Source organism: Seriola aureovittata, chromosome 14, assembly GCF_021018895.1.
Source record: "Seriola aureovittata isolate HTS-2021-v1 ecotype China chromosome 14, ASM2101889v1, whole genome shotgun sequence".
In the NCBI taxonomy this organism is placed as follows: domain Eukaryota; kingdom Metazoa; phylum Chordata; class Actinopteri; order Carangiformes; family Carangidae; genus Seriola; species Seriola aureovittata.
This window is the reverse complement of record NC_079377.1, coordinates 24,359,393-24,384,704: the sequence shown is the minus strand read 5'-3', so window position 1 is coordinate 24,384,704 and position 25,312 is coordinate 24,359,393. Positions and strand designations below refer to the sequence as shown.

Genomic DNA, 25,312 nt, shown 5'->3' with positions numbered 1-25,312 from the left:
GAATCGTATCGGGCAGATTCTTTCTTTATGGACAAAGGCACCAGTGTGACACCAGCTCTTACAAAGTGTTGCATTGTGGGTTGTTTGTAGCTTCGGTGTTGCTAAGCTACTGAGTTTCTTCATGTGCATCTTTCACAGTTAATCCCACCGAGGTTTCTATATGAGCAGTATGGTACATACTGCAATTGATTTTTCTGATTCCCTTCCTTCCTTTCTTCTTTCTCTGGGGCATTATTCACCCCTCATATCCTCCAGGGAGGATGACTTCACCTTGTCACAATCACACACAGCCCAGCCTGCACATGTATGGATGGAGAGATGGCGGGACTTCAGTCTGGTCTTTTCTTTACCCCGAGGATCGTATTGATTTCTCGGTCAATGTGACTGTTGGCGAGCGAGTGCGAACACAACAGACGAACAAAACCACAGGGATGAGCCTTTCCTCTCGTGGCTGCCCGGTGTCAAGTTAGCCTGCATTAATACTGAGTAGCACTTATACACATACACACACAATTCAATACTTTGCACCGAAAGACGGGAAAAAAAGAAAAAAGTCTCTAAAAATTTCAGTTTTTGACTCAAGTGAAAGATTCATTTTCACAACACCATATTTTTCCAGTGTTAGAAAATTAAAAATTGCAGTTAACAATTGTTAAACTTCGAACTAGCATAGCGTGGGAGTAATGTGCCATTCCTATAAACAATCAGGTAACATGACGTCTTTAAATTTCGTGGATAGCATCCACACTGATTTCTGATCTGTTTTGCGTTTGCATGAGTGAGAGTTTACATGAACGGGGAATAGTCGTGGTTCATGATAAGGTCAGGAGGAAGCGCAAAATTGTTGTGGAAACAGAAATTTGACACAACACCAGCAGCTACAGGAAGTTCAGCAGGAGTCACGAGCACGGCTGCTGAGCTGTATATTTATATGCTTCCAGGTTCGGTGCGTCGGTTGTAAACTTTAATGGGGCCAGATGATGAGCTGCAGCTGACGGGTTCTTACTGCAGCTGGATCACATCACCGTCATGTGGAGCATCACTCATACCTGCGTCAACGGCTCCGACAGCTACTGCTAATCATGTATTATGGGATGTACGGTATCCAATCTCTTCAGGATATGTAGTTCACCTGAATCCAAAAAGGTGTTTTTTTTCTGGTCTGCATTTGTGCTTCCCGTCCTGCTGATGTCACAGTGGTGGGTGTTGTAATTACCAGTTTCACCAGTTCATTGATATCGTTCACGTCAGCATCCGTGTTTCAGGTGTGACGGGGTTTTTTCTGACTGTTCTGATATATTTTACTGATTTGTAACCCTCACGTGACCTAACTTAAGGACGCTCTTGTAACCGTGGGAATTTCCCCCTCGCAGCCGTCCGTTCTCACAGGATTTACCTTCATCTGGCGTCATGGTAGGAGTGGACAATCTGACGATCTTATACCACGGACGATCTATCTTTGGCGTATGGTCTGCTTTTCAGATGAGTCGTACAGGCGCGATGGGAAGCGAGATCGGTTGTGACACAATTCGTAAAGAGAAAACAGAAGCATTGTGGGCGAAGAAAAGCAGGTCTGGACTTTCAGAATAAAATCAGAGCGGAAACAGGATGCAGAGGTTTGTGAGTTGGTCCTTTTGAGCTGGAGTGACAGAAGTCATGTGATCACTAGGGACTTGCTATTCAGATTGTGGATTGTAACTACAACCCTATTCACCTGTTTGAAGAGCCGCAAAATCAGGTCGCCGCCTCCTTCCGCAGGCAGGAAATCCAGCACATTTGTATTCTTCTTCTTTGGCAATTTCGGATTGGCTCTGCCTGATGCGCGGACTACGATACAGCGCCGCTACATTGCCGTACTGGCGTACAGCCGCAAATACAGAGTACCTAGAAAACAAGTGCTAGAATTTTGTCTATGCAGGAATAAAACCCTGCTAAACAGATGGATATTGAACTGAAAGCAATGATGCATTCTGGACTCAGTTCCCCAGTTCAGTGTGTAGTATCTTATTTTCTTTCTGTTTTCACGAAAACATGCCTTTTGTATTAAGCTCAGTTTATTATCCAGTCACATCATCCAGTAATCCATCTGGAAAAACATCTACTGGAGGTTGTTTTGGAGGGATTGTGCTGAAGCTCAACCCCCCCATCAACAACCAATTTTGTGGAAACACCGCTGCACAAATAGTTGTCTTAGCTTAAGGCTTCACTGTACTCGTGGCTGCACCATCAGCTGTATCTGTGGCGAGGACAGACCGGCGTGCAGCGGAGCAGAGAAAAGGATCTGTGCTTCAATATCACGGCTGTGTCTCAAAGAAACAAAACAAACAGAAAAACTCAATACTAAATCCTTAGTGGTCAACGGATTGCAGAAGGGGATGTTCAGGACACACACACACACACACACACACACACACACACACACACACAGTGCTGTGTCTCATATCCACAGACAGATCCAATAAAGAAGAAATAGGGAGTAGATTCTGTTTGTATATTGATTTAAGGTATTGGTGCTCTGTGTAGTTTTATTAGTCCACAGTCTCACCCTTTGTTTTCCAGTGACGTTCTCCCCCTCTCTCTCTCCCTCTCTCTCTCTCTCTCGCTCTCTCTCTCTCGCTTTATCTCTTTATCTCAACGACAAACAAACACACACAAGTCGCACTAAGACATATTAAAACAAAAAGATCCAGATAAGAGGAGATTTAGAATAGAAATCTAATTATTTGCTAAAGTAAAAACGGATCATCGCGTGGCTCTTTCACTCTAATCCTTTCGGTTCTCTGCTGGAAAAGATGTTTTTAATAAAATTAGGCTCTTTATTTTAGAAGATTCTTGCTGTTTTGTGTTTGATGTTAGAGCTTTTTGCGCAGCTTGATGACAAAATTGGTTTTATTGGTTTTTTATCACTACCTCCTGAACTCCCTCTAACGGTTCTCTGCTGTGCCCTCCCAGCGGTCGAGGTCTGGGTAAGATTAGACGGCTACAACGTTATTGAAAGGCTGCATTGATTAGTTATTTGTTTTTTGTTTTTAAAACAGAGAGCAATATTGACAAATGCAGTTGTTATGGCTAATGTGTTCCATCCATCAGACACAGAGCAACGTTATCACTCATTTGGATTTGTGTGTGTCCAGATTATTCTCCAACTCTCGGTGTGTCCTCCACCCTCTCCTGAGAATAACGTCTGACTCTTTAGCAGCTAAATGCTCCGCTGTGTTCGCCGGCTAGTCTCTACTTTTATCCGTGTGCTGTTTGTTGCAGAGCGGCTCGTGCGCTGCCACTTTGTCGGAGCTTGTTTGTGGAAAAAGCGTCTGCCTGCTGCAATATCTGTGGGACGGAGAGCGACACAAAAAGATGAGAATTTTCTGTAGGTTCTTCAATAAGAGCGAGAAACGCCATTTGATTTTATGATATTAAAAAATATTGATTCGAGGAGCTTAAAGTGTAGGAAAAGATTGAGGTCATGTTTAGGGGAAAGCACTGACTGGAGGGATGAGGTGAGATTTAAACCCCTGTAATGCCCATATGCAAATATAATATATATATATAGTACATACAAAATAAAAAACATTTCATATATTGACATATATATGTAGCCCATACAAATATCTATGTTTATGTATGTATGCTTATATTGTTGACATGTCATGTAAATATACTATATCCCTCCCAAAGCCTGTCAGTATATGTTGATATTATAAAATAGAGTCCAGAAGTCTGAGACCACTTTCTCAGAACAGGAAGGTAAACATATTAATTAATAATAATTTAAATGTTAATTAATAATAATCAAATTAATAAGGAGTTAATAAAAAAACATACACACATTTAGAATTTCTATACGTATGTTGTTTAATAAACCTGCATATATAAATTAAATATATATAAAAAATCATCATAGTTATTTTTAATATATATACAAATTAAACTGGTTATTCATATATGCTATAAACTTATATCTTCATATGTCCAGAGGATGTATGTTTGTGATAATAATATATCCCCTTATTGGTGACAACATCACTCTTGATATATATTATATTGTATGTCATATATTACATTTCTGTACGGGTGGTGTTGAAATCAAGCCTCTCCTGCTTTGACACTAAATGTGAACGTTGGCTGTTTAAAGCTGTTTTCAAGGACAACAAACGCTGTTGTGACCGAGCGCGTCAGTTTTAAAATCAGAACTGTTTTTGTGGTTTGTTCATCTACATTGTGTATTTTTCTTTCCTGCACTTTTCAAATATCAAAATCAGGAATTTCGTGGCTTCAAACACATTCATGAGTCTTTTTAAGTCAGGAGGAAGTCTGCACGCTGCAGTGAAGTGACGCTTTGAGGTAGAAGCTTTTCCTCAGAGTAAATAGGTTACCTGTTTATCCTCGATTAACCTCACAGCGGCGGAGGAGAAGAAGAAGAAGAAGAAGGAGGAGGAGGAGGAGGTGGCTGTAAAACACTCGTGGACCGACGTGACGCAGGCGCCTGGCAGCTTCAACAGCAAGGTGTCCTGCGTGGCCGCATCAAAGTGAATCTATTTGCCTGCGATTCTGCAGGAATAAACCGCTGCATTAATCTCACTCTGTCTCTTGCATGCTAAGTGCAGGCAGCCAGAAACACTGGAGGCCACACTGAAATGAACTGATCAAACATTTTATCGCTCAGCAGAGATGGAGTGCGGGACTCTGGAAAAGGATGTTGATGATGATAATGATGATGATGGAGACCCTGCGTGTTGCTGACATGCTGTTGTGAAGACATTGTTCGCCCGTGCACCAGCCACAACGGAGGGGTTTTTTTTTTTTTTTGCCTCTCAGACAACTGGAGCCGAGTGAGCTTTATTTATCACACAGGAGCCTGATAAATGGACCGAGGCGACTCCGAGTTGAGACGACGCTCTGCAAGATGGGATTTAAAAATTTACCACCTCTTCATGTCGGCCGGAAGAGTTACTGGCATGAAAATAATATTCTACCTTTCTATCCATCAAAGAGAAATATAAAGATAAAAATACATATAGTTTTTTTTTATCAAAATGGCATTATAGTTTTAGATTAAAGCCTTCTTCTTCATGTCCCATTTTAATCTGTCTATTAATACTGCGAGCGCGGTTCAGATGTTCTGGCGGCACTGAAATCCTGTTACATGATGTTGCAGCCCATTAGAGTTCCCCGTCAGGATGGATGTCAGGAGGTATTTCCCCGTTAGCTTAAATTAAGGAATATGATTATCAAATATGAATAATGATGATTCTGTGATGACTTTTTAAAAACATTTTTTAGGTTTAGCTTATAACAATTTTAAGAGGGACTACACTTTTCAAATAAATTAATTACATATTTGCTGTTTAGTTAAATGACTTCCTAAAAGTTTTATAAATAGTTGTTAACGAACCAGAATATTTCAGTGAACTGGAACCAAACCCACGTCCCGACTGGTTTCGCTTCTTGGGGAATAAAACCCTCAGATGTTCATTATTTGATGGAACCGCCTGGGCTTTTATTTTGATATTTTGCACCGTGACAGGAAGTGTACAATTACATACAGCTGAATAAAAAAGGAAAAAGCATTTGAGAAACGTTTACAGTACGTTTAGAGAATCATCATCGTCGTCGTCATGACGATCACATCAACACGCATCACTGTGCCTGTTGCTACCACAGTGTCACATAACAAATAACTGTATTTACTCGTATTTACATTTCTGAGTTTATTATTGTAGTTTTTACACAAAACAAAATCAAATAATAAACTGTGACGTGTTTAAAATCAGCCCCACCTTCACCAGAAGTAACGAGTGATTACACGTTGATGCATCAATAATTATATTCCAGTCATATACATGTCATTCTGTATTATGAGTACGTCTAAAGCTGCATTAATGTTTATACTTTTCTACTTTTATTTCTCCACTGTGGTGTAGCTACTGATATTTAAAGTAGACGATCTTGGTACAAAACCCAAAGACGTTTCTACCGGAGGTCAGAACTTGACCTCCGGTTTGCAGCCGAGTGTGAAGCGGCCGGGGGATGAGATTCAGCATCTCTGAGTCTCAGCCGGAAAACGGTGGACTGCTCCCTCCGGATTGAGGGTGAGTTACTGCCCCGGGTGAAGGAGCGAAGGAGTTCAAGTATCTGGGGGTCTCGTTCACGGGTGAGGGAAGGGTAGAGCGGGAGATTGGCAGTAATGCGGACGTTGTACCGGGCCGTTGTGGTGAAGAGGGAGCTGAGCCGGAAAGCGGAGCCGCCGCTCCTTCACGTCGAAAGGAGCCAGCTGAGGTGGTTCGGGCGTCTGATAACGACGCCTCCTGGGCGCCTCCCAACTGGGAGGAGCCCCCAGGGTAGACCCAGAAGTCACCGGAGGGATTATATATCCCATCTGGCCTGGGAACGCCTCGGGATCCCCCAGGAGGAGCGGGAAAGCGTTGCCGGAGAGAGGGATGTCTGGTGCGTGCTGCTCAGCCTGCTGCCACCTCGACCCGAGCTCGGATAAGCGGAAGAAAATGGATGGATGGACATTTTCTACTGTATCTGCCCGTGGCAACTACAGTCTGGTCTGGACACATCCACCACTCCAGCCTCCATCCCCTCACTCTCCTCCTCTCTACTACCAAACGTCGGCTCTGAACGTCGGTTAAACCCTCTTGGTACGATTCGTTTGGGCAGGTGTGAAAACGGTAATCGCTCTCAGGCGTGGACCAAAACAATCAGTCCGAGCCCCTTTAGAGGAGGTGGTCTCTGCCCGGTCCATAACCAACCCCGGGTTCGTTAGCGGCTTGTTTTTGGTCTGAAAGAGTTCTGAACTCGTGAAGTTTGACCTTCTTCCTGTGTTCACTTTCCCGCTCCAGCCAGACAATCTGAACAGGTTTTTAACGACACCTGTAGGAGTGAAAACACTTGGCGTGTCGATGTGTGTCACTGTCAACAACACCAGAGTGTGTCCCCCTTTACTTTCATTGTATTTGCACAATTTTCATTATTATGTTTTTGTTGTAAAAGTCGCTCACATTCCAGCTCGTACCGTCATCTTGTAAGAATTTAATCCATCCGTCAGCTGACACCGGGCGAGAGACGGGGAACACCCTGTTCCTGTCTCAAACATTCACCGGTTAAACCTAAGAATATCAATCCAAGAAAAAACACATTGTTCTTTTTACACTGACAAGCCAAAACACTGCGAACAAACTGAACCTGGAGGCTGATGTTATTCTTCCGAGGAAGAAACAAACTGTGAGAAGAAGAAGAAGAAACGTTTTAGGAGAATATCCAACCGGCGAAGATGCTCCTCTGCAAACATGATATCTGAAAAAACACACACTCATTAAGTTTACAGTAAATTACAGTCACAAATATGCACAGGCAGCCACCGACACCGAGATCTAAATATAAACCCTGCCGGCTGTTTGACGCCTGAAGATACAGAGAAAGAAGCCATCCGAGGACAGAACAACCACATGAGTGTTTTAGTGAGAGTCGGGCTGAGTGGAGACAGAATAGAGTGCTTTCCTGACATCAGAGTCATCATCTGCTGTCACTGGCTTCAACCCATGTGTGTGTGTGTGTGTGTGTGTCTGAGAGAGAGTGTGTGTGAGAGTGTGTGTGTGTGTGATTATGCGTGTTTAAGCCTCAGGCAGTGTGCAGTGATGATGACACAGCTCGTGAACTGAAGTTGCCACCGTACTGTGCTGAATAGCAGGCATAGTGTGTGTTTGTGTTTGGTGTGTGTGTGTGTGAGTGTGTGTGGGCGTGTGTGTGTGTGTGTGTGTTAGTGTGTGTGTGTTAGTGTATGTTCTGTGAGAAAGCATGTGAGTGTTTGGGAGGGAGGAGCATCGGATGGCCATCTGTCCAGTGTGAGTTAATCCTGCTATGATGAGAGTGAAAGCAAGGGCAACACACACACACACACACACACACACACACACACACACACACATGCACAGTTGGATTGGTGGGTGTATTACATGAATCATAACCCCCTGTGTTCCTGCCTCAGGCTGCAACAGTTTCACAGAGATGGGGGAAGGTCTGTTCTTGTGACATCATCATCATGGGACAGGATCTGCATTAAAAAGACTTTTCTAAATTCTCAAACTGATGAATTATAACCAGATATTAATCCCTCACGTTTGTTCGTTGGCCCTAATGTGTTTCACCTGTGTTTTCTTGTGGACTTCTTCTTCTTCTTTACCTTTGTGTTTCTCCTTCGTCGAGCTTCTGTGTTTCTGGGTTTTTAAAAAAAATTTTTTTGATGCTTAGTTTGATGCTTGGGAGAGGAACGTCTGGGCTACTCTGCTTGACCTGGTGCCACCGCGACCCGACCTCGGATAGGCGGCAGAAAGTGGATGGATGGATGGATATTGGCAACTCTATTTACAAAAATATATTTTTGTATATCGGGCAGTTTTGTGACGTCCTCTCAGGTGGATTTAAAACTCAGAGTCACTTGAATCCTGAAAACAAAGTTCACTGTGTAACCAACACACACACACTTCAGCTACAGCGAGTGTCTGTTGCTCCGGACTTCCCGTGGGTGCTGTAAGTCACGATGAAAGCCTTATAAATGTTTCTTTGCTACAAGGCTTTTATTGTAGCGAGCAACCACAGGAAGTATTGAGTGTGCATTAAAAGCTTTCTAGCATTGGTTTTGTGTTTGTGCCGTTTTTTTTTAAACTGGAACTGAAGTAAGAACACACTCGGCTGTGTATGTGTGTGTTGTATGTTGTGTGTGTTGTGTATATATCTATGTGTGTGTGTGTGTGTGTGTGTGTCAGGGTGGGATTGCTGACTGTGTGTAGATGATCCTCTGGGTCTCTGCTGAGACCAGAGCTATTTTCCTGGCAGAGAGCATCACTTTGGATTCAGACCTTCCTCTCTGGCCTCCGTTCGTTTCCTTCACTCTTCCTCTTCTCATCTCTTCCATCTGTACTCACTGTGTGTGTGTGTGTGTGTGTTCTCTATCTGTCCCGATGGACACACACACACACACACACACACACACACACACACACACACACACACACACACATTCTTTTCCTTTCATCAGCCCAGAAAAAGACTTATTCCCCATCTCGCTTCCAAACTGTGTTTTCACACAAATGATTTCATCACTAAAGCATGCGCTCGCTCTGGTTCCCTGTGTGTTTGTCTCCCTCTCTCTCTCTCTCCATGTGTGTGTGTGTTTGTGTTTGTGTATACACATCTGTGCGTGGTGGGTGGGTGTGTTTACAGCGAGTGCAGGGCCTGGATTGTTTGTGTTCATGTCGGCTTGTTTGCCCGTGTTCTCCTGTAACTCTCCGTCCTCTTCGATTCTGTTTTCCTCTCTGTTTCACCTCTGACGTGATGTTCACAGCGCTCTCTCCGGCAGGCGGGGAGTGTGTGTGTGTGTGTGTGTGTGTGTGTGTGTGTGTGTTTGTGTGTGTGTGTGTGTGTGAGAGAGAGAGAGAGAGAGAGTGTGAGTATTAGTGATAGCAAGTCATGAATACATACACATGTACCTGGTGAAGGCGCTCTCCTCCGCCTGAGGGCGAGCAATCATTTAACCACGTCCTGTCACATAGAGCCAGGTGGTCAGTTCCCCGTGTTCATTACAGCTCAGGATCACCTGGGGCTGTTGTTCTGCTCCGCAGCTTTTTACCACCTGTTTTTCTTTTTAGCATTTGAAAAGAAAACACAATTACACCTTTTCTTTAATTTGTTTTTTTCTGTTAACACAGGCACCATTACAGCTTATCTGTTAATGCGGCTGATATCCAGTTAAGATTAAGATGCTCAGCCTCAGACGTACGTGCATGTGCTTCGCTCTCAGCCGTACGAGACCAGCGACTTGATTTATCTCAGGTTTCCAGATGAGAATGTGGCTGTGACGCTCCTAAAGCTGCATCTTTACAAATCCAAGAAGAGACAGGAAGAGGAAGGAGGAGTAACTCTGATTACGACCACGTGTATTTTAACGTTGAGGCAAGAACATGATCCCGTTACAACGCATTTCATCCGTTCAGCTTAAAGGGATAGTTCGGGTTCTTTAACGTGGCGTTTTAGACACTTTTAAAAAACGGCCACCGAAACAATCAAATACCCGTTTAAATGTGCGCTTCATGAAGAATCCTTATCTTCCCGTGAAAACAGCTCTTTCCTCCGGCACTACCGCTGAACGACCATATTCCTACGCACAAACGCGCCTACAGAGCTCACTGCATTACGCCGCTTTCTGATCGACTCAATTGACCTGCTGCTGCGGCGTAATACTGGCGCTCCGTAGGTGAGTTTCATTTCAATCTGTAAGTCGTCCTTGGTCTGAAAAAGTAGCTTACAATAATTTATCCCCCAAAGAAACTGGAGCGTTGAAAGAGTTGCAAAATAAAAGATTGGCTTCGTACCAAACAAATGAAGAAAGACCTGCTCAGCTCACAGTGAAGATATATATATATATACAGGAAAAGTTGTACGACACACGGGTGCAAACTCCAAACACCTCACTTATACTTGATATATTTGTTGTTCAGATTGTTGCAGTGTTCGTCTGTAACTCTGCAGGATCTGTGAGTTAAAATCAGACGGAGGGAAAAGTCTCAGCAATAGAAGGAATTTCTCCACTTTTGGAAAATTCCAACACCTGCAGCCCGGCAGATCGAACCTGAGGCGCCCACTGAACAAGTGGCTAATACAAATCCACACGAAGATTGTACATTCAAGATGCTGCGATCAGTTTAGAGAAAAGTGGCCCACACTGCTAAACAAGCATCCAGCGTCACTGCTGCTTTACCGAACACACGAGGACAGAGTAAGTCCAATGTTTCTACCTTAAATAAACACAGAAACACAGTTCATTCCAGCATCGACAGAGGAAAGTAACGGTGTTAATATCAGTTCGACTGCAGAGGAGATTTTCAGGGGATTATGTAAGTGTAGTGTTGCCCACCTCACTGGGACCTGGGTGGAAACTAAACGAGTCTGCCAGGTTAGAAAATGAACACTGGGACTGTTTACATTCCAGCGTGGTCTGTAACGTCTTAGTTAGCTGCTTTGTAGTATGAGTAATGTTTTACGTAATGCTATTCATCATCCGCTCTGCCTCACACACACACACACACACACACACACACACACACACACACACACCCTGTGTGTTTGGTGTGGTGTGTCAGTCTTGTTCTTATTGGGGCAACAAAGAAAAAGACTTTTCAGCACCTTTGCATCTTTGTGGGCTTGTGGCAATTATTGATACAGAATTCCCACCGTAATAAAAAATATATACTTCCACTGAGGTGTAAAACGTCTTTGTTGAGCAATTAACTACATCGACCGACCTCTGGCACTCATGATATTCGTTAGGATCATATTGATTTAACTGTTTTTGTATATTTTTGCGAGGAGTTAAATCTATGAGACAACGAGTGTTGGAGTGTTTTCAGGGCTTAGCAACACTATGTTGGGTGTGGTGTAGGGATTGTGTGTGTGTGTGTGTGTGTGTGTGTGTGTGTGTGTGTGTGTGTGTTCGTGCACGTGTGCTGAATACAGGAAACCATCCCATTATATGACTGAGCGGCTGACAACATGGAATAGCGATTGCAGTTGGCATGGCAATGCTTTGCAGCTCTGTAACACACAATTGCTTTTTAACACAGACCACATGTGATGGGGCTCACCATAGGGGCAGACAAACACACACACAAACACACACACACACACACACACACACACGTATATTCCTACCTGCTATAGACTGTCAGACTATGGCAACAGAGTGTGGACAAAAAGAGAAAAACAAACCTTTCATAAAGACTTTTATAAGTGCAAACAAGAGGAGAAACTGCAGCAGGATTGATTTTTAAATGTACAGAGTTTTTACAACTGGCACCTTACAGTCACAAACGAACCCACCTGATATCGCACTGAGACCTCCATTCCTCTGTCCTTAAGTCTTTCATCTGGGCGTTGAATTTCAAAATTCACCAGGGACTGAACCCACACCCTCCAAACTTTCCAAAACAGTCCTCTAACATTTGGTCAGACGCTGCACAGATGTGTTTCTCAGAGCATTTGTGTCTTTGAGTGTTGGACTTCAAAATCCAGTGAGTCTAATAAGTATCAAACCCACGTCCTCAAAACATCCAAACACTGCTTTAGGGAGTTGTAAAAACGCACGTGATCAGTATTTGTTAGCGTCTCTTGAGTGTTTACTTCAGGTGCTGCACTTCAAAAGTCAGTGCAACACCTGAGGATGGAGCCCGACACCTCAAACCTTCAGAGAGGTCCTCTAACGCCCTGAGCTGTTTGGCCAGATATACTCGAGTGGTATCAAAATCAAAGTTGCCTCTTCATCTCTCACCCCAACCAAGGTCTGCAGAAACCTGGGTGTCATGTTTGATGAGCAGCTCTGCTCGTGTCTCTGCTCTGTTCGCCGTTGGAAAAATCAGGCGTTACCTGACTCGAGACTCCACCCACCTCTTAGACAAGGTCAAGATCATCTCTCACCTCACCTCCCTTTGTGCGCTGTCACCCCCGAACAGATGGTCCAGAATGCAGCAGCACGTCTGGTCTTCAATCTGCCCGAAAGGTCACGAGTCACTCCTCTGCTCATCGACCTCCACTGGCTACCCATGGCCGCCTGAATCAGATTCACGTCTCTAATGCTGCCTTCAGAGAGACTTCTGACTCTGCTCCATCTACTTGAACTCAATCAGCTTTATGCTCCTCCTCAACCACTGCGTTCCTCCAGGGATCGTCGTCCGTCATCACCATCCCTGCACACAAGACGGTCTCAGTCCAGACTGTTCTGGTCTGAGGTTCCCTGATGGTGGAAGTTACCAAACACTGTCAGAGGAGGAGCGATCCTCTGCATCATCAACAGTCTCCTGAAGACTCGTCTCTTCAGAGAGCAGCTCGTCTCCTAACAGCTCTAACATTCCTAACTAGCTCTCACTTTGCACTTTCACTGCGCTTCTTTACTTGATGTCCTTGCACTTATTAAATAGATGTAGTACTCAGTACTTACGCCAAGGTTTCCTACTGCACCGAGGCTTTAGCGATATCACTGACTTGTAAGTTGCTTTGGATAAAAGCGTCTGCCAAACGAGTCAATGTAAATGTTATACAGAGCTAAAAAGCTTCTGGGTGAAGATCGTTTTCGTTTTTAAAACGCCGCTTTGAAATGAAAAGATATTCATGTGCACGCAGCCAGAGGCAAGGCGTTATGTCATGGAAAGTAATGAGTTGCTAACATTTTTGCTGCAACATGGAGGTGGAAGAGTTTTATAAGTGCGTAGGCCCTGGCACTGTGTCACACCGAAGATTAAAGAAGCTGAAAGAAAGAAAGAAAGAAAAAGGGGGGAAAAGGAAAGGAAAGATGAAATGCACGAGAAAAAAGGTAAAAGAAAGAGTCGGAGACAGGAGAGGAAAACGAGACACAACACACATATAACCCTCCGTCCTCTTCCACCATCACAAGCAGCGGGCTGCATATCGATGCAGACATCCATACACATGAGGTGACTTTGCTTTACCCATCTGCCTCTGCGGGATGTGAAAGTCATATTCAAATATTCATCCCCTCATGTTTGAGCAAACGGAGCCGCATGTTCCTCCGGCGCCTCGGCAGAGCCTCATCAGTCCTCAAGCTTCAACCTGAGAATACAGACCCGTCTCCCTAATGACTCACTACAGGAGTGGGTCTATTAACCGCTGCCCCGGGTCTATTAAAGCTGAAAGTTGAACATGTAAAACTGCAGGGAGCATCACGTAACCACAGGTGGCTTCAACCCTGCACCTTTCCTCTCAGGTTGGTTATTAGAACACGGTTTTCGCTGATTTGATTTTGGTAAAAAAAAAAAACGGTGGCAGATCTGAAGAAACTATCGATAAAAGTTCTTGAAATTCAGCTGCTGATGTGTTTTTTCCGTCTTGTTGCGTTTTCCCTGTGGTTCCGTTTTTTTCTGCACGAAAGAAAAAAATTCAGGTGAACTAAAAACATTTTACAGGTAAAAGCCAGCGTCAGACAGCGTCACGTTTGTCCAGGTCTATATGAAAGGGAACCTGCTTCGTCGGGAGTCCAGGTGTGATTCATTCTCTGCGGGAGACGATTAGCTCAAACTAGACACGTCTCATTTCTTCTCTTTTCAGCCCAACAATCAAAATCAAATTCCCAAAGATGACGATCAACTGAACGTTTATGATCATATTCCCCCAAAAACCTGAAGTCTCTTGTTTTACATCAGCGTGTTACTTTTACTCAGGAACTAATTATATTCAGAACTTTTACTTTTATTATTATTTTTAATTTTCTTTCTTTTATTCTTTTTGTTTTCCGTTTTCTTTTCTCCTCTCTTCTCCTCTTGTCCTTTATGTTTCTCCATTCCTTTCCTTTTCTCCTCCTTTTCCTTTCCTCCATTTCTTTCCTCTTCTCATTTTATGTATTTTTATTTCCTTTCCATCATTTTTTCTCTCTTCCTTTCTTTCCCCCCTTTACTTCTTTCTTCCTGTTATTATTCTCTCCATCTTCACTTTCCTCTTTTTCCTTTGCCTTTCCCTTGTTTTTCTATTGAAATCTGCCATGTTCCCATTAGCTTTGCTTTGACCTTATTTGAGGTACAGGATCCTTATGAAGTGTGTGTGTGTGTGTGTGTGTGTGTGTGTGTGTGTGTGTGTGTGTGAGTGTGAGAGTGTGCGTATGTGTGTGTGTGTGTGTGTGTGTGTGAGAGAGAGAGATATTCGGGGGGCTGGCGATGAATGATGCGCTGGTGTGAAAGCCATTGGACCGTGACTATACCGTAGGTGATAGAGACCCAGTAACATCAATCATATGCACTCACACACACACACACACACACACACACACACACACACACACACACACGTGCGCACTGACACACAAACTCTCACTCTCTGCCCTCGTTATTCCCAGTCGTAGGGCTTTTCTTGATTTTTAATAAAGGATATCTGCAGAGAAGGTCAAGGTTATTCAATTGTTGGTCATTCATCTCCTCTTTTAGCTTTCCCTTGATGCACACACACACACACATGCACACACACACACACACACACACACACTGCACAGATCTCTCAATCTTCACTAGAGGCCCCAGCACTGGGACTCTGCGACTTTCTGTGTGTGTGTGTGTGTGTGTGTGTGTGTGTGTGTGTGTGTGTGTGCGTGCTCGTCGGTGTGAACAATGCAGCCGTCGTTCTTGGGTTGTCTGGTTATCCATCACCGGCTTTATGTAGTTCTGCTGCCGCGTTCAGTGTGTTTTATCCACCGCCAGAGTTTTGCGCAGCGTTTAAGAGGTGTCACCGATAACACCACTTCCTGTTTTTATCAGACGCCTGTTTGAACTCTAACACAAACATAAACGGCGTGCAATATTGGAAAGTGGATGCGCTGCGAGATAAAACCGCGGCCGTACATGCCAAGTAACGTGTGGATTGTTGTAACAGATAAACAAGAGGAGCAGGACGGAGTCGGTGCTTGAAGCTCTCAGGTTACCGTGGAGACCATTACCAGACCAAATATTATTCCAGATTTTGCCTTTGTGGTGCGACTCAGCCACGAGGCGACACGCTCAGACCCTCCTGTGTGATTTTATAGTGGAGGAAACATGTCGACGCCACCGGGCTCATCCCCCACCGAGCGGCTGACGATGAATGGACCTGTGTGAAACCTGAGTGTCTAATGGGTTTCATTCAGAAATCACACTGACATGACAACACTTACTACTCTCAGACAGGGCAGCTGTTTGTAATGAAGAAAAGTTACTAACAAACCCGGCCCTGCAACATTACCTGCATATTAAAGAATGTAAAAAAGCAATGTAATATTCTTGTTAATTAACAGTCTTTAACAAACACCAGCTGTAGCAGGTTAAATGTCACCAGACCGACAGTGGCTGCTACTGGTCTAATAATAATAATAATAATAATAATAATCCTTATTTATATATTGCCTTTCAAAAGACAGTTACAAAGCTCTTTACGAGACGAGATAAAATTGAGGACGAACAATAAAAATTAATGATTAAAAAAAAAAAAATGTGGAAACGCTTTACGACTGTCGGCGCTGTCGTCGTTAATCTGAGATTCAGGATGATGAAAAAATAAAACTCTCAGCGAGATGTTGTGTCGGTGAAGCCTGTGGTGCAGCAGTTAACCAGGAAGTGATGTCTGGACGCTGAAAACCAATTCGATTTTGGCGGTCAAAGGTCAAAGGTGAAGTCGTGGTGACCTCAGATAACACTTAACCATTACTCAAGACTTCACACAGCAACTATGAGAAAATTTCACACAAATGGTTCATATTTTATACGACTCTGGATAAACAGGGACGTAACCTGAAAGAAGTCTGAGTGGCGGAGGGATACGACCACGAGGAGGTGGTTCTAGTTTGATATCGAATGTGATAGTACCACTTTTTTAACTTAACGTATCGGAGGATGGATTCAGAAGTGAAACTCTACTGGCCTGTGTGTGTTGTGTGTTGTTGTGAATTATACGACTCCTTCCAATGAGTCACTGCCATGAGCTGTGTTTCTAAATAAGGTCATCTAAGACCATATAGTCGAGGAGTGGTGTTATTCTTGGATGATATTCAAGGCTCTGAATTTTTATGATTATTTTTTTGTGTCTCTTTTTCGTGTGTGTGTGTGTGTGTGTGAGGCGGATTCTTGCAGAGTGAAGTCATTTCTGGACGTCTCTCAGGCTGCTTCATGGTAACGTGTAAAGAACAGGCCTGTAGTGGGAAGGGTTAAGTTCCCAGTTACTGGGTCAGCGAATGAAAACAGTCAGTGGAGGTTCCTCGGAGTCAAGTTTAACACAAACACGTTACTCACAGTGACGTCACTCTCAGCTGACTCCGCGCTGTCACTGAACGCCTCTGTGTGTGTGTGTTTGTGTGTGCGCGGTCGTGGTCGTGTGTGAGGCTGTGGTTGTTGTTGATTATGTGTTTCTCTCAGAGCGAGTGTCTGTCTCGTTGCAGTGGAGGGAGCAGGAGGGAGAAATCAACCAGGCTGTTTTCATGCTTCCTGTAAAACCTGCCGCCTCAATGAGTGATGTCATTCTCCCTTTTGTTTTGTACAGGAAGTGGACAATCTGCTTAACTTTAGTCTGTCACTCTTTAAAAGCTAAGACCGGTGTAATTTGATTTTCTTTCTGGTTGCCATTAAAGCCCATTCAATCTTAAATCTGCTGATGCATTAGCTGCGGCAGAGCTGTTCTGTGTGACAAAGGCAAAGGCTCATGGGAGCTGTAGTTTTTGAAGGCTGATGAATTGGCAGGAAGAGTCAGTGAGATATTGTGTGTGTGTGTGTGTGTGTGGGGGGGGGGTCCTCTCATCTCCTTTCTGTGCCTGTAATACGACAATATTAAAATCCTATTTCTAATAAAATTCTATCATTTATTCATGAATTAATAAATGTATTACTAAATGGTTTATTCAGTGAGTATTTTAAGCTGTTTTTATATTCCATTTTTAAATCTCAATTATTTATTGATGGATTAATCATTCAGTTATAAATTCTTTTTACAATTCCTATTTTTAATGCCTATTAAAATATGAAATGAAGGAACTGTTTTATTACTTTGGTCTTCCATAGCAAAGACCACCTGCTTATTAAGTTGCTTTTCTCACCACTAACTGACTTGATGTGACAATATATTCAATTTTTAATTTTCTTAAGAAAATATATTGTAAAATATATTGTGTGTAAAACTCTTGTTACTTACTAGTAAATCATTAAAAGTATTATTGCTGCAATTTGAATATATAGAGAAATATATACAAATATTAATGTATTCATCGTTATATAGTGAAATGGGGGATTTAACAGTTTCATGAGGCGCTGTATACAAGGGGACTCAAGGGGATACACTTTAATTGATTGGATTTAGCAAGAGAAGGATAACATGTTGGATTTCAGTAGATATTGTGTCTGTTATTCTAATGCCTTTAATGTTAAAACCTAAAATTAGGATTATTTTATTATCTATAGCGTCTTATATGATGATGTTCGTTAGTCAGGGTGTGACGGAGGCAGACGGCAAGTGAGCGTTCAGGAGATTTGTACCTACGCTACCTGAAGACATGGGGCTCTATGTCTCTTCCTCTCCGTCTCTATCTGCCCCTCTTGCTCTCTTTCCATCCATTTGTCTGTCTATCCTTCATGCGTCTGTCTTCTGTACCACATCAATTATTCACCCGGAGCAGATGAATATTTCACAGGGTGCCGGACTCTCTTCCTCCATACCTCATCCAGTCGTCCCTGTCTCTGTTTTATCTCCCTCGCTCTCTCTGTCTCCTCCTCTCATCTCTTACTGCCTTTGTGCCTCCTCTGCCTCGGCCACCTTCACCTTCTCATGCCCCCCCCCCCACATCTGTGTGTATACTGTATATATATGTGTGTGTGTGTGTGTGTGTGTGTGTTAACCCTGAATATAGTCCTGTGGAATCTGTAAAAGATGTGACTTTGGCTTCATGCTGTGAACTCTTTGACAGGCTGCCGTCTCTGGTAACCTTTGTGGGCTGTGTGTGTGTGTGTGTGTGTGTGTGTGTGTGTGTGTGTGTGTGTGTGTGCTCGCCTTATGCTCGCATGTGTGCACAGAAGGTATGAGTGTGTCTTGCTGTCTTCTTCTATGCCAGGCTTTTTTAGTGGGGATTAATGGGTGAGGCGTTTGGAGTGATGGTTTGTTGGGGCTGTAGGAGGCCACTCCAGTCAGCTCCTCATTAACTATGAATGGGATCTACCTTTCACATGTTTTCATAGACAGGCTGAGCCTCTCTGCACATTCACTCAGCTCTCACAGAGTTTTTCAATTAACCAGGAAGTCTGGGAGGAGAGACACACCAAGGCTACAGCTCAGTTTTACTCCTTAACTTCAGCTGTAAGGATCGAAGTGTTGGAGATAGAATAAATAATAATAATAATAATAATCCGGTATTATTCGGTTCAAGCCTTTATAACTTGTAGAAACATATTTGTTAAATTGTTTTTCATGATGGTGGGGGTGTATGGGTGAAATGCATGCTGGGAGCTAGGCGGTTTTATTGTTACAGTGCTGGAACAAATTGGCAGCTAGGCTAACTCATGATGCTATATCTTTCTTGTGCAGATAGCTAGCTGTCACTCAGGCCAATACATCTGTGGTAGGTTAGATAGTAGCGTAGCCATAGCCCGCTAGCTTAGCTACTTTACTTTAAATAGTACTAGCGTCTTCAGGCTAGTACGACCCAGTATCAGTATTTTAGTAGAGAACTTAAACTGTTCCTGAAACATTTTATTTTACTTCTGCTCTTATTTTTGCTGCTTCCCCTTTTTTCTCATTCGTCTATTTCCATCTCAGACTGTCATAACTCAGATTTATGTAAAAAAAAATTTATAAATTAATTTCCTCCTTGATGACAACTGTTTATATAACTCACCTGTTTACATTTTATTAAGACTTAAAGTTCAGCGTCATTTACTACATAAAGTACATGCTGCTATCTTTGCTTTTTTGCATTAATAATATTCAGTGTTAAAGGAAACAGACGTGGACTTCTTTGTGGAAGTTTTCAGATTTGTTCAGATGATGTGAAATACAGTTTCAAATTTTGACAAATGTCAGCATGAATGACATCACTGCAGTAATAAGACAAGATAAAAGACAATAGATCTTATGAATGTCATTCCAGAAATCTATAGTAATCAAGTTTCATCGTCAAGGAGAAAAAAAAGACGATGAAAACTCTTTTTCCACCGTCTCATCAATATCATTTGAATCAGGCATTACAGCAGCATTAGATGAATATTTCTCTTCTAATCTGGGATTAGAGCCAGAGGATCAAACTGTGATAAGCAGGGAGTGATAGGAGAGACGGAGAGGGAGAAGGATAGAGAGGGAAGAAGCGAAGGGGATGAGGGACGGCTCAAAGAGGAGACGACACCAAAGGGAATCTCACGTGTCTGTGAGCGTATGCAGTAAAGTGTACGTGTTGCTTGTGTTTTATTGGCAGGATTTCAGCTTTTACTGTGTGGCCCGTGTCCGGCTGCGCTGCAATCTGTTTGCTCTGTCATTACGGAGAGGCAGCACATTTGGCCCGACACACCCTTAATCTCATGCACTGACTGATGGTGATGATGGTGGTGGAGTGATCTCCAGGGATCCGGCTCACAGGCTAGTTTGCTCCCTTGCTCCCCTGGCAAAACAATCCGATTATTTTTTACAATTTGGATATTTCGCCGCAGGGAACAGGGTCGAACGCTCTTTATCTGAAGGTGAAAACGAAAATGAACGCACTGCAAACGTCGGTTACTGCGCAGTTACCAAGAAAGACGGGAGTGAATGCTCAGCTACGGTGCCAGTTGCTGCCGCCAACTCCACTGTTTCGAATGTAAACACGGTGGGAGTGGCGCCGCTGCAACCTTGTCTTCTGCAAATGATGTATATAAACAACTAATTTGCAACAACAAATATGTTTTGCAGCACGCTTAATTGTGTCCTGATTAGATTTTCTGTCAATCAGGAAATCTAATGAGGAAATGTGTATTTGGCAAGTAACAAATATGTTGATACAGAGCACACCAGAACGTATTTGTATATAGCAAGTATATATTTTATTTTATTAGAGATGAGGCAATTAGTCAAATTAAAGGTGTTTTTTTTATTATTTGTGTCTTAGTTCCCTGAAATATCCACCTCCTCATCAGCAGTGAACAAACACATGAGTGTTTCATGACTTTCAGGTCTGCTCTGATAAACAATGTTAATGAGCTTAGTTTGTAAAACTTGCAGTTTTAATTGTGTCATATGGCTCAAAGTTTTAATCTGCAAACTATTGTATTTGGGGAAAGTAATAATGATGTTAGAGCAGGTGGACCGCAGCAGCCTTTAGGGCATGGCACTCTCCATATGTTGCAGGGCCAGTAGACACACGGGGTTTACTGCTCTGTTGTCTGAAAGTGGTTTTGTGGCCAGGCTTATGCTAAGTGCTACGTTGGCACTAACAGCAGAGTTTTGAAAAAGAAGAGAGCTGAAATACACATTAAATACATTTATATTCCTTCACTTTGTCAGATGCTTTTGCTAAAAGTGAGCCACTGCAGATCAAGGAGGCGCCTTTGAGAATAAGTGCCGCAACACTCAGTTTCAGACTCAAGGCTGCAGGTGCATTAAGTAACACAAAGTACAGAGAGAGATGAAGAAGGACGAGAGCAGGAGAGGGTGTGTGAGTACTCTCAGAGGACTGATTTTGAGGACGGAGGACCACACAGGTTTGCTGCCTCGCTGTGACTGTTGCACTAGTTGTTATCCGCTGACTGATTGTAGTGAACGACAAGAAGACTCATAAATCTGACCATGTCATGTGTAAATGAAACAGCACACTTGAGTTGTGTACTGACCTCATTGGCTTTGCCGCATTTTATGACTAAATTTGATCAAATTTCATCCACTAATAGTTTATTTTGTTTTATGGTTTTTATGTTTTCAGCATGCCAGTGTGACCACGGAGCCTACAGTGACACTGCAGGCTTGGATAATGAACACACAGACACACACAGACACACACAGACACACACAGATACACACACACACACAGTAAGACTGTGTAGTCCGAGGCAGGCTGCGACGTCTTCAGCGCCCCTGATGCTGACGTACTTTGTGCAATAATGTGTGTGAGTGTGTGTGTGTGTGTGTGTGTGTGTGTGTGTGTGTGCTTTAATTTTCTCCTCTTTTCCCTCCCATGCAACAATGGATTACTTTGATTGACAGGTGTGACCGCTGTTTACCACGCACGTAGAACAACATTGTGGTTATTACAATTGTCACATGAATATGTTATGTTGGAATCGCTATGGCAACAGTAACATGCACTGTCTTACCCTGAAATGAGTGGGATGTCATGTTTTATTGCCATTCTGACACCAGTGTTTCCTTCATACAAGGCTCAGTGTGAGACACATGTTGTCTGAGAACACACAGTATATTAATAAATTAGCATTTTTCTAATATTGAAGTACTTATTTCTGTATCTCAGAAATATTGAGTTCGTTTCATACATGAGTTTTAAATTTAAAAGGCTTTATTTTTGTCTGACTAGTAGAGACAATAACCTTCATGAACCCAAAGTTAAGTAGTTTAGGGATGGCTGTGTGCTACGTCAGCGGCGTCTGTGATGCATGAATGAGCCACATGTTGTGCAGCATGAGAGCAGGGAAATCCACTTAAGTGGAGTAGCCTGATGCACATGATGCTGCAGGTGCAACACTGGATGTGAGTCAGCTGATGATCAAACAGTAGCAGGCTGCATGACTGATGCTATGCTAACACTTCTTGTTGAGTAGGAGTTTAAATGAGGTGCAGTAAAAACAGGTAGATGTCAGGTAGGGCAACATGATAAACGTGTTACACCACAGCTATAGTTTTAGTTGCTCAACATTTGGTGAAATTTATACATTTATTTGCTTTCTTGTGGAGAGTTAGAGGAGAAGACGCCGATGTATCTCATGCTTAATAGTTCGATTAGCTTAGCATGAATGCTAGAAGGAGCTAGCCTTGGTAAGAGTGACCAGATGTCTCCGTTTCCCTGGCTTGAGCTGTCCCTGGAAATGTCCCTGTTTTTAGTGTTTGTAATTAAAAACAGACGTCTAGCATTGTGCTTGTTTTGGCTAACAGAGGGGGCTGGCTGCTAGCTAAAACAGCTTTAGAAGAGAAGCTAAGACGATCAAAATAGACATCCAATCTGATTTTTTTTGTTGTTATCTCTAGGCAGAGAAAGGATACTTACAAAAACAAACATACCCAAAGCCCCCTAGCGGGAACTTGAAAAAATTGTTTTTATGACGGAAGAAGTGAAAAAGAAGAAGTTGCCCGACGAACTCCACGTGACAATAATCATGACCTTTTATGAAAAATGCTTTTAAAGCTTTTGATCTGTGGACTCTTACGAACTAAAGGAATATAAATAATTGAGGAATAGATAGACAATAGGACTTCATGACTGCTTGAAAGGTAGGAAGTCGTCATTTAATCACTCAGCCTTCACAATGGTTTATTACAGTGAAACAGTTACTTGGTCAAAATACATGACTGTCCTCCTTTTTTATATCATAGATAAAAACATTTTAATGATATATTGAACGCCGAACTGGAAATGTCCCCGGTTTTCATTTCAGATATCAGGTCACCTTAGGCTGGGTTTACTTGGCAAGAAATAGGTACAGCACATAAATTCACCTAAACACTTCAACAAATGAGAGTGACAATGATTTTCTCGTGTACCTCTTGGGAAGAAAATGAATAAGCATATTTCACTAAATGTCAAAACTATTCATTTAAAGTGAATTAAAATTAGCAGTAACCGTGTAAAAGATATACAAAATATGACTGTGGATTCAGGGTGGTGCCCCTGAGACACAACACAGCACTGCTAGTTTGGATATAGCACACCCAGGGAAGAAGGAAGATGACCGTAAACAAAAAAGAAATGAACTATAACCAAAGAGAAGGTGACAGCCAGTAAGAGTAAGAGAAAGGATGATACAACCTTAGCGGGGAGTCGGGCCAGGTAAGTTCCCTCTGATGACCCTCTGTGTGGATGTTAGGTAGGAGTCTAATTAGCATAATCTATCATCTTTAAAGGGAATCTGGCAATCAGCATTTGATGCGGTGTGTGAATTTTCAATGTTATTGAATATGCCTAAGGGAGCAGAAAATCATCTCAAACTGCCCAATATGAATTACATGTACGGTTCAGCTGCTCCACCTGTGCAGCAGGAGTGGTGATTTAGTTCATTCAGAGTCGCTTTTCATGAAATGTTAATGATTTGAGTTTGGAAATGGCCGATCAAGGATTTTTTTTAAAAGTAGAAATTCAAACTCTTTTATTGAACCGGCAGTCAAAAGGAACAGAAGCTTTTGCTTTTTTTCAAATGAAGTCTGATCGTGGAGCAAAACCCTCTGATTTTTTTTTTCGCTGGTTTATTGCAAGTGAAATAGTCTGAAATGAAGTAGAAAAGTGAAATATAGCACAGAGTTGACTGCTGGCACAGCCCGACATCAGCTGCAGTGCATCTTAACACCGTCAGAAAACCTGTCACACTTGATCCCGCTGTAGTAAATCTAACAGTCCAGTTACAACTACTAGATGTCCCATGATCTGACTGACACAGAGCCTCCCTGATGTAAGAATCGATCTCACAAGATAAAAGTCTGACAAGCAGCGGCTTCTGTTTTCCAGACCACAGAAACTCCAACCTCTCAGTTTGATGCTGACTCTTTTGTTTTGCTTCGGTTGCTTGCAGCTTAAGGAATTTCACCATCATCTCTGAATATCTGCTCAAGTTTTAACAAAAACGAAAAGAGATCATATTACCGCAGTTTTTATCTCTTTCAGAAGAGATTTTAAAGTCCTTTTTTACTTGTTTTTAAAGCTGTAAATGGTTCGGGACCGGCGTACTTTCCAGATTCTCTGTCATTTAATAATCCTTCACACGCTCTCAGATCTTTTACTGACAGACTTTTAAATATACACAAGAAAAAAAGGCGGTGCACACTATGGAAACATCACCAAGATCTATAACAGACGCTCAGTGAAAACCTATTTATTTAACTTTTAATTAATTCTCTCATATTTTACCATTCTCACTGGTTTCTGTTTTATTAACGTATTTTATCATCTTCTGTCTTTTTATCGTCTATTTTTATTTGGTTTAATTGTTTTTATTGTAAAGCACTTCGAGCTACATCTCTCGTATGGAACGTGCTCTATAAATAAAGTTATTATTATTATTATTATTGTTATTATTTAACTTCTGTCTTCTCTCTGTGCTACAGATTAACAGACCTGACGGGCTCGCTCACAGACGGACCAGTAAACTATAAATACAAGACCAAATGCACTTGGCTAATAGAAGGATAGTAAGTATCAGTGTTTCCGCCCTCTTCCTCTCATCATTAATCTTACTTACGTCCACTCGGTTAAAAACAGGGATTTTTTTGTATGTGGCTTAAGGGCTGCAGATAAAGAGAGCTTTATTACTGTGCAAATAGAGGGAGTTTGTCTTCCAGTGTCGTTACTGTGCACCAGAGTTGCTTTGCGCACATTAACTGCTCAGAAAACCGTGCCACACCGTGTGAATGCACACAGTGATCGCTCTGTAATGATATGTAAACTGCTGTATGTGGTTTATTCTGCTGTTGCATGCTTGCACTAAATGTTAGGTATACAATGGCCCTGTAACAGAATGAGAACTGTAAAAAAAAAAAAAGAAAAGAAAATCATTATCTTCTAACACATCTGGAAACAATAAATGGTTTGTTTTGGATTATCCCTTTAATGGCCTCCGTGCGTATC

At 42.5% G+C, this 25,312-nt stretch overlaps 1 protein-coding gene and 1 long non-coding RNA gene across 5 annotated transcripts in view; one reads left to right on the top strand and one right to left on the bottom strand.

The window, feature by feature from the left end:
- atrnl1a (attractin-like 1a) overlaps window positions 1-25,312 on the top strand; it is a 219,055-nt gene that overhangs the window by 4,548 nt on the left and 189,195 nt on the right. For all 4 annotated transcript variants that reach the window (XM_056394524.1, XM_056394523.1, XM_056394522.1 and 1 more), the window contains exon 2: window positions 24,793-24,876. Coding sequence is in view for 3 of the 4 variants with exons in the window: in XM_056394523.1 (XP_056250498.1) it covers window positions 24,793-24,876 (84 nt within the window). In the remaining variant the exon portion in view is untranslated. The remainder of the gene's footprint in view (window positions 1-24,792; window positions 24,877-25,312) is intronic.
- LOC130180883 (uncharacterized) lies at window positions 4,136-9,943 on the bottom strand. The gene is made up of 3 exons (XR_008829490.1): window positions 9,782-9,943; window positions 9,492-9,642; window positions 4,136-7,112 (listed from the first exon to the last, which is right to left on the bottom strand). It is a non-coding gene; the product is annotated as an uncharacterized LOC130180883 (long non-coding RNA).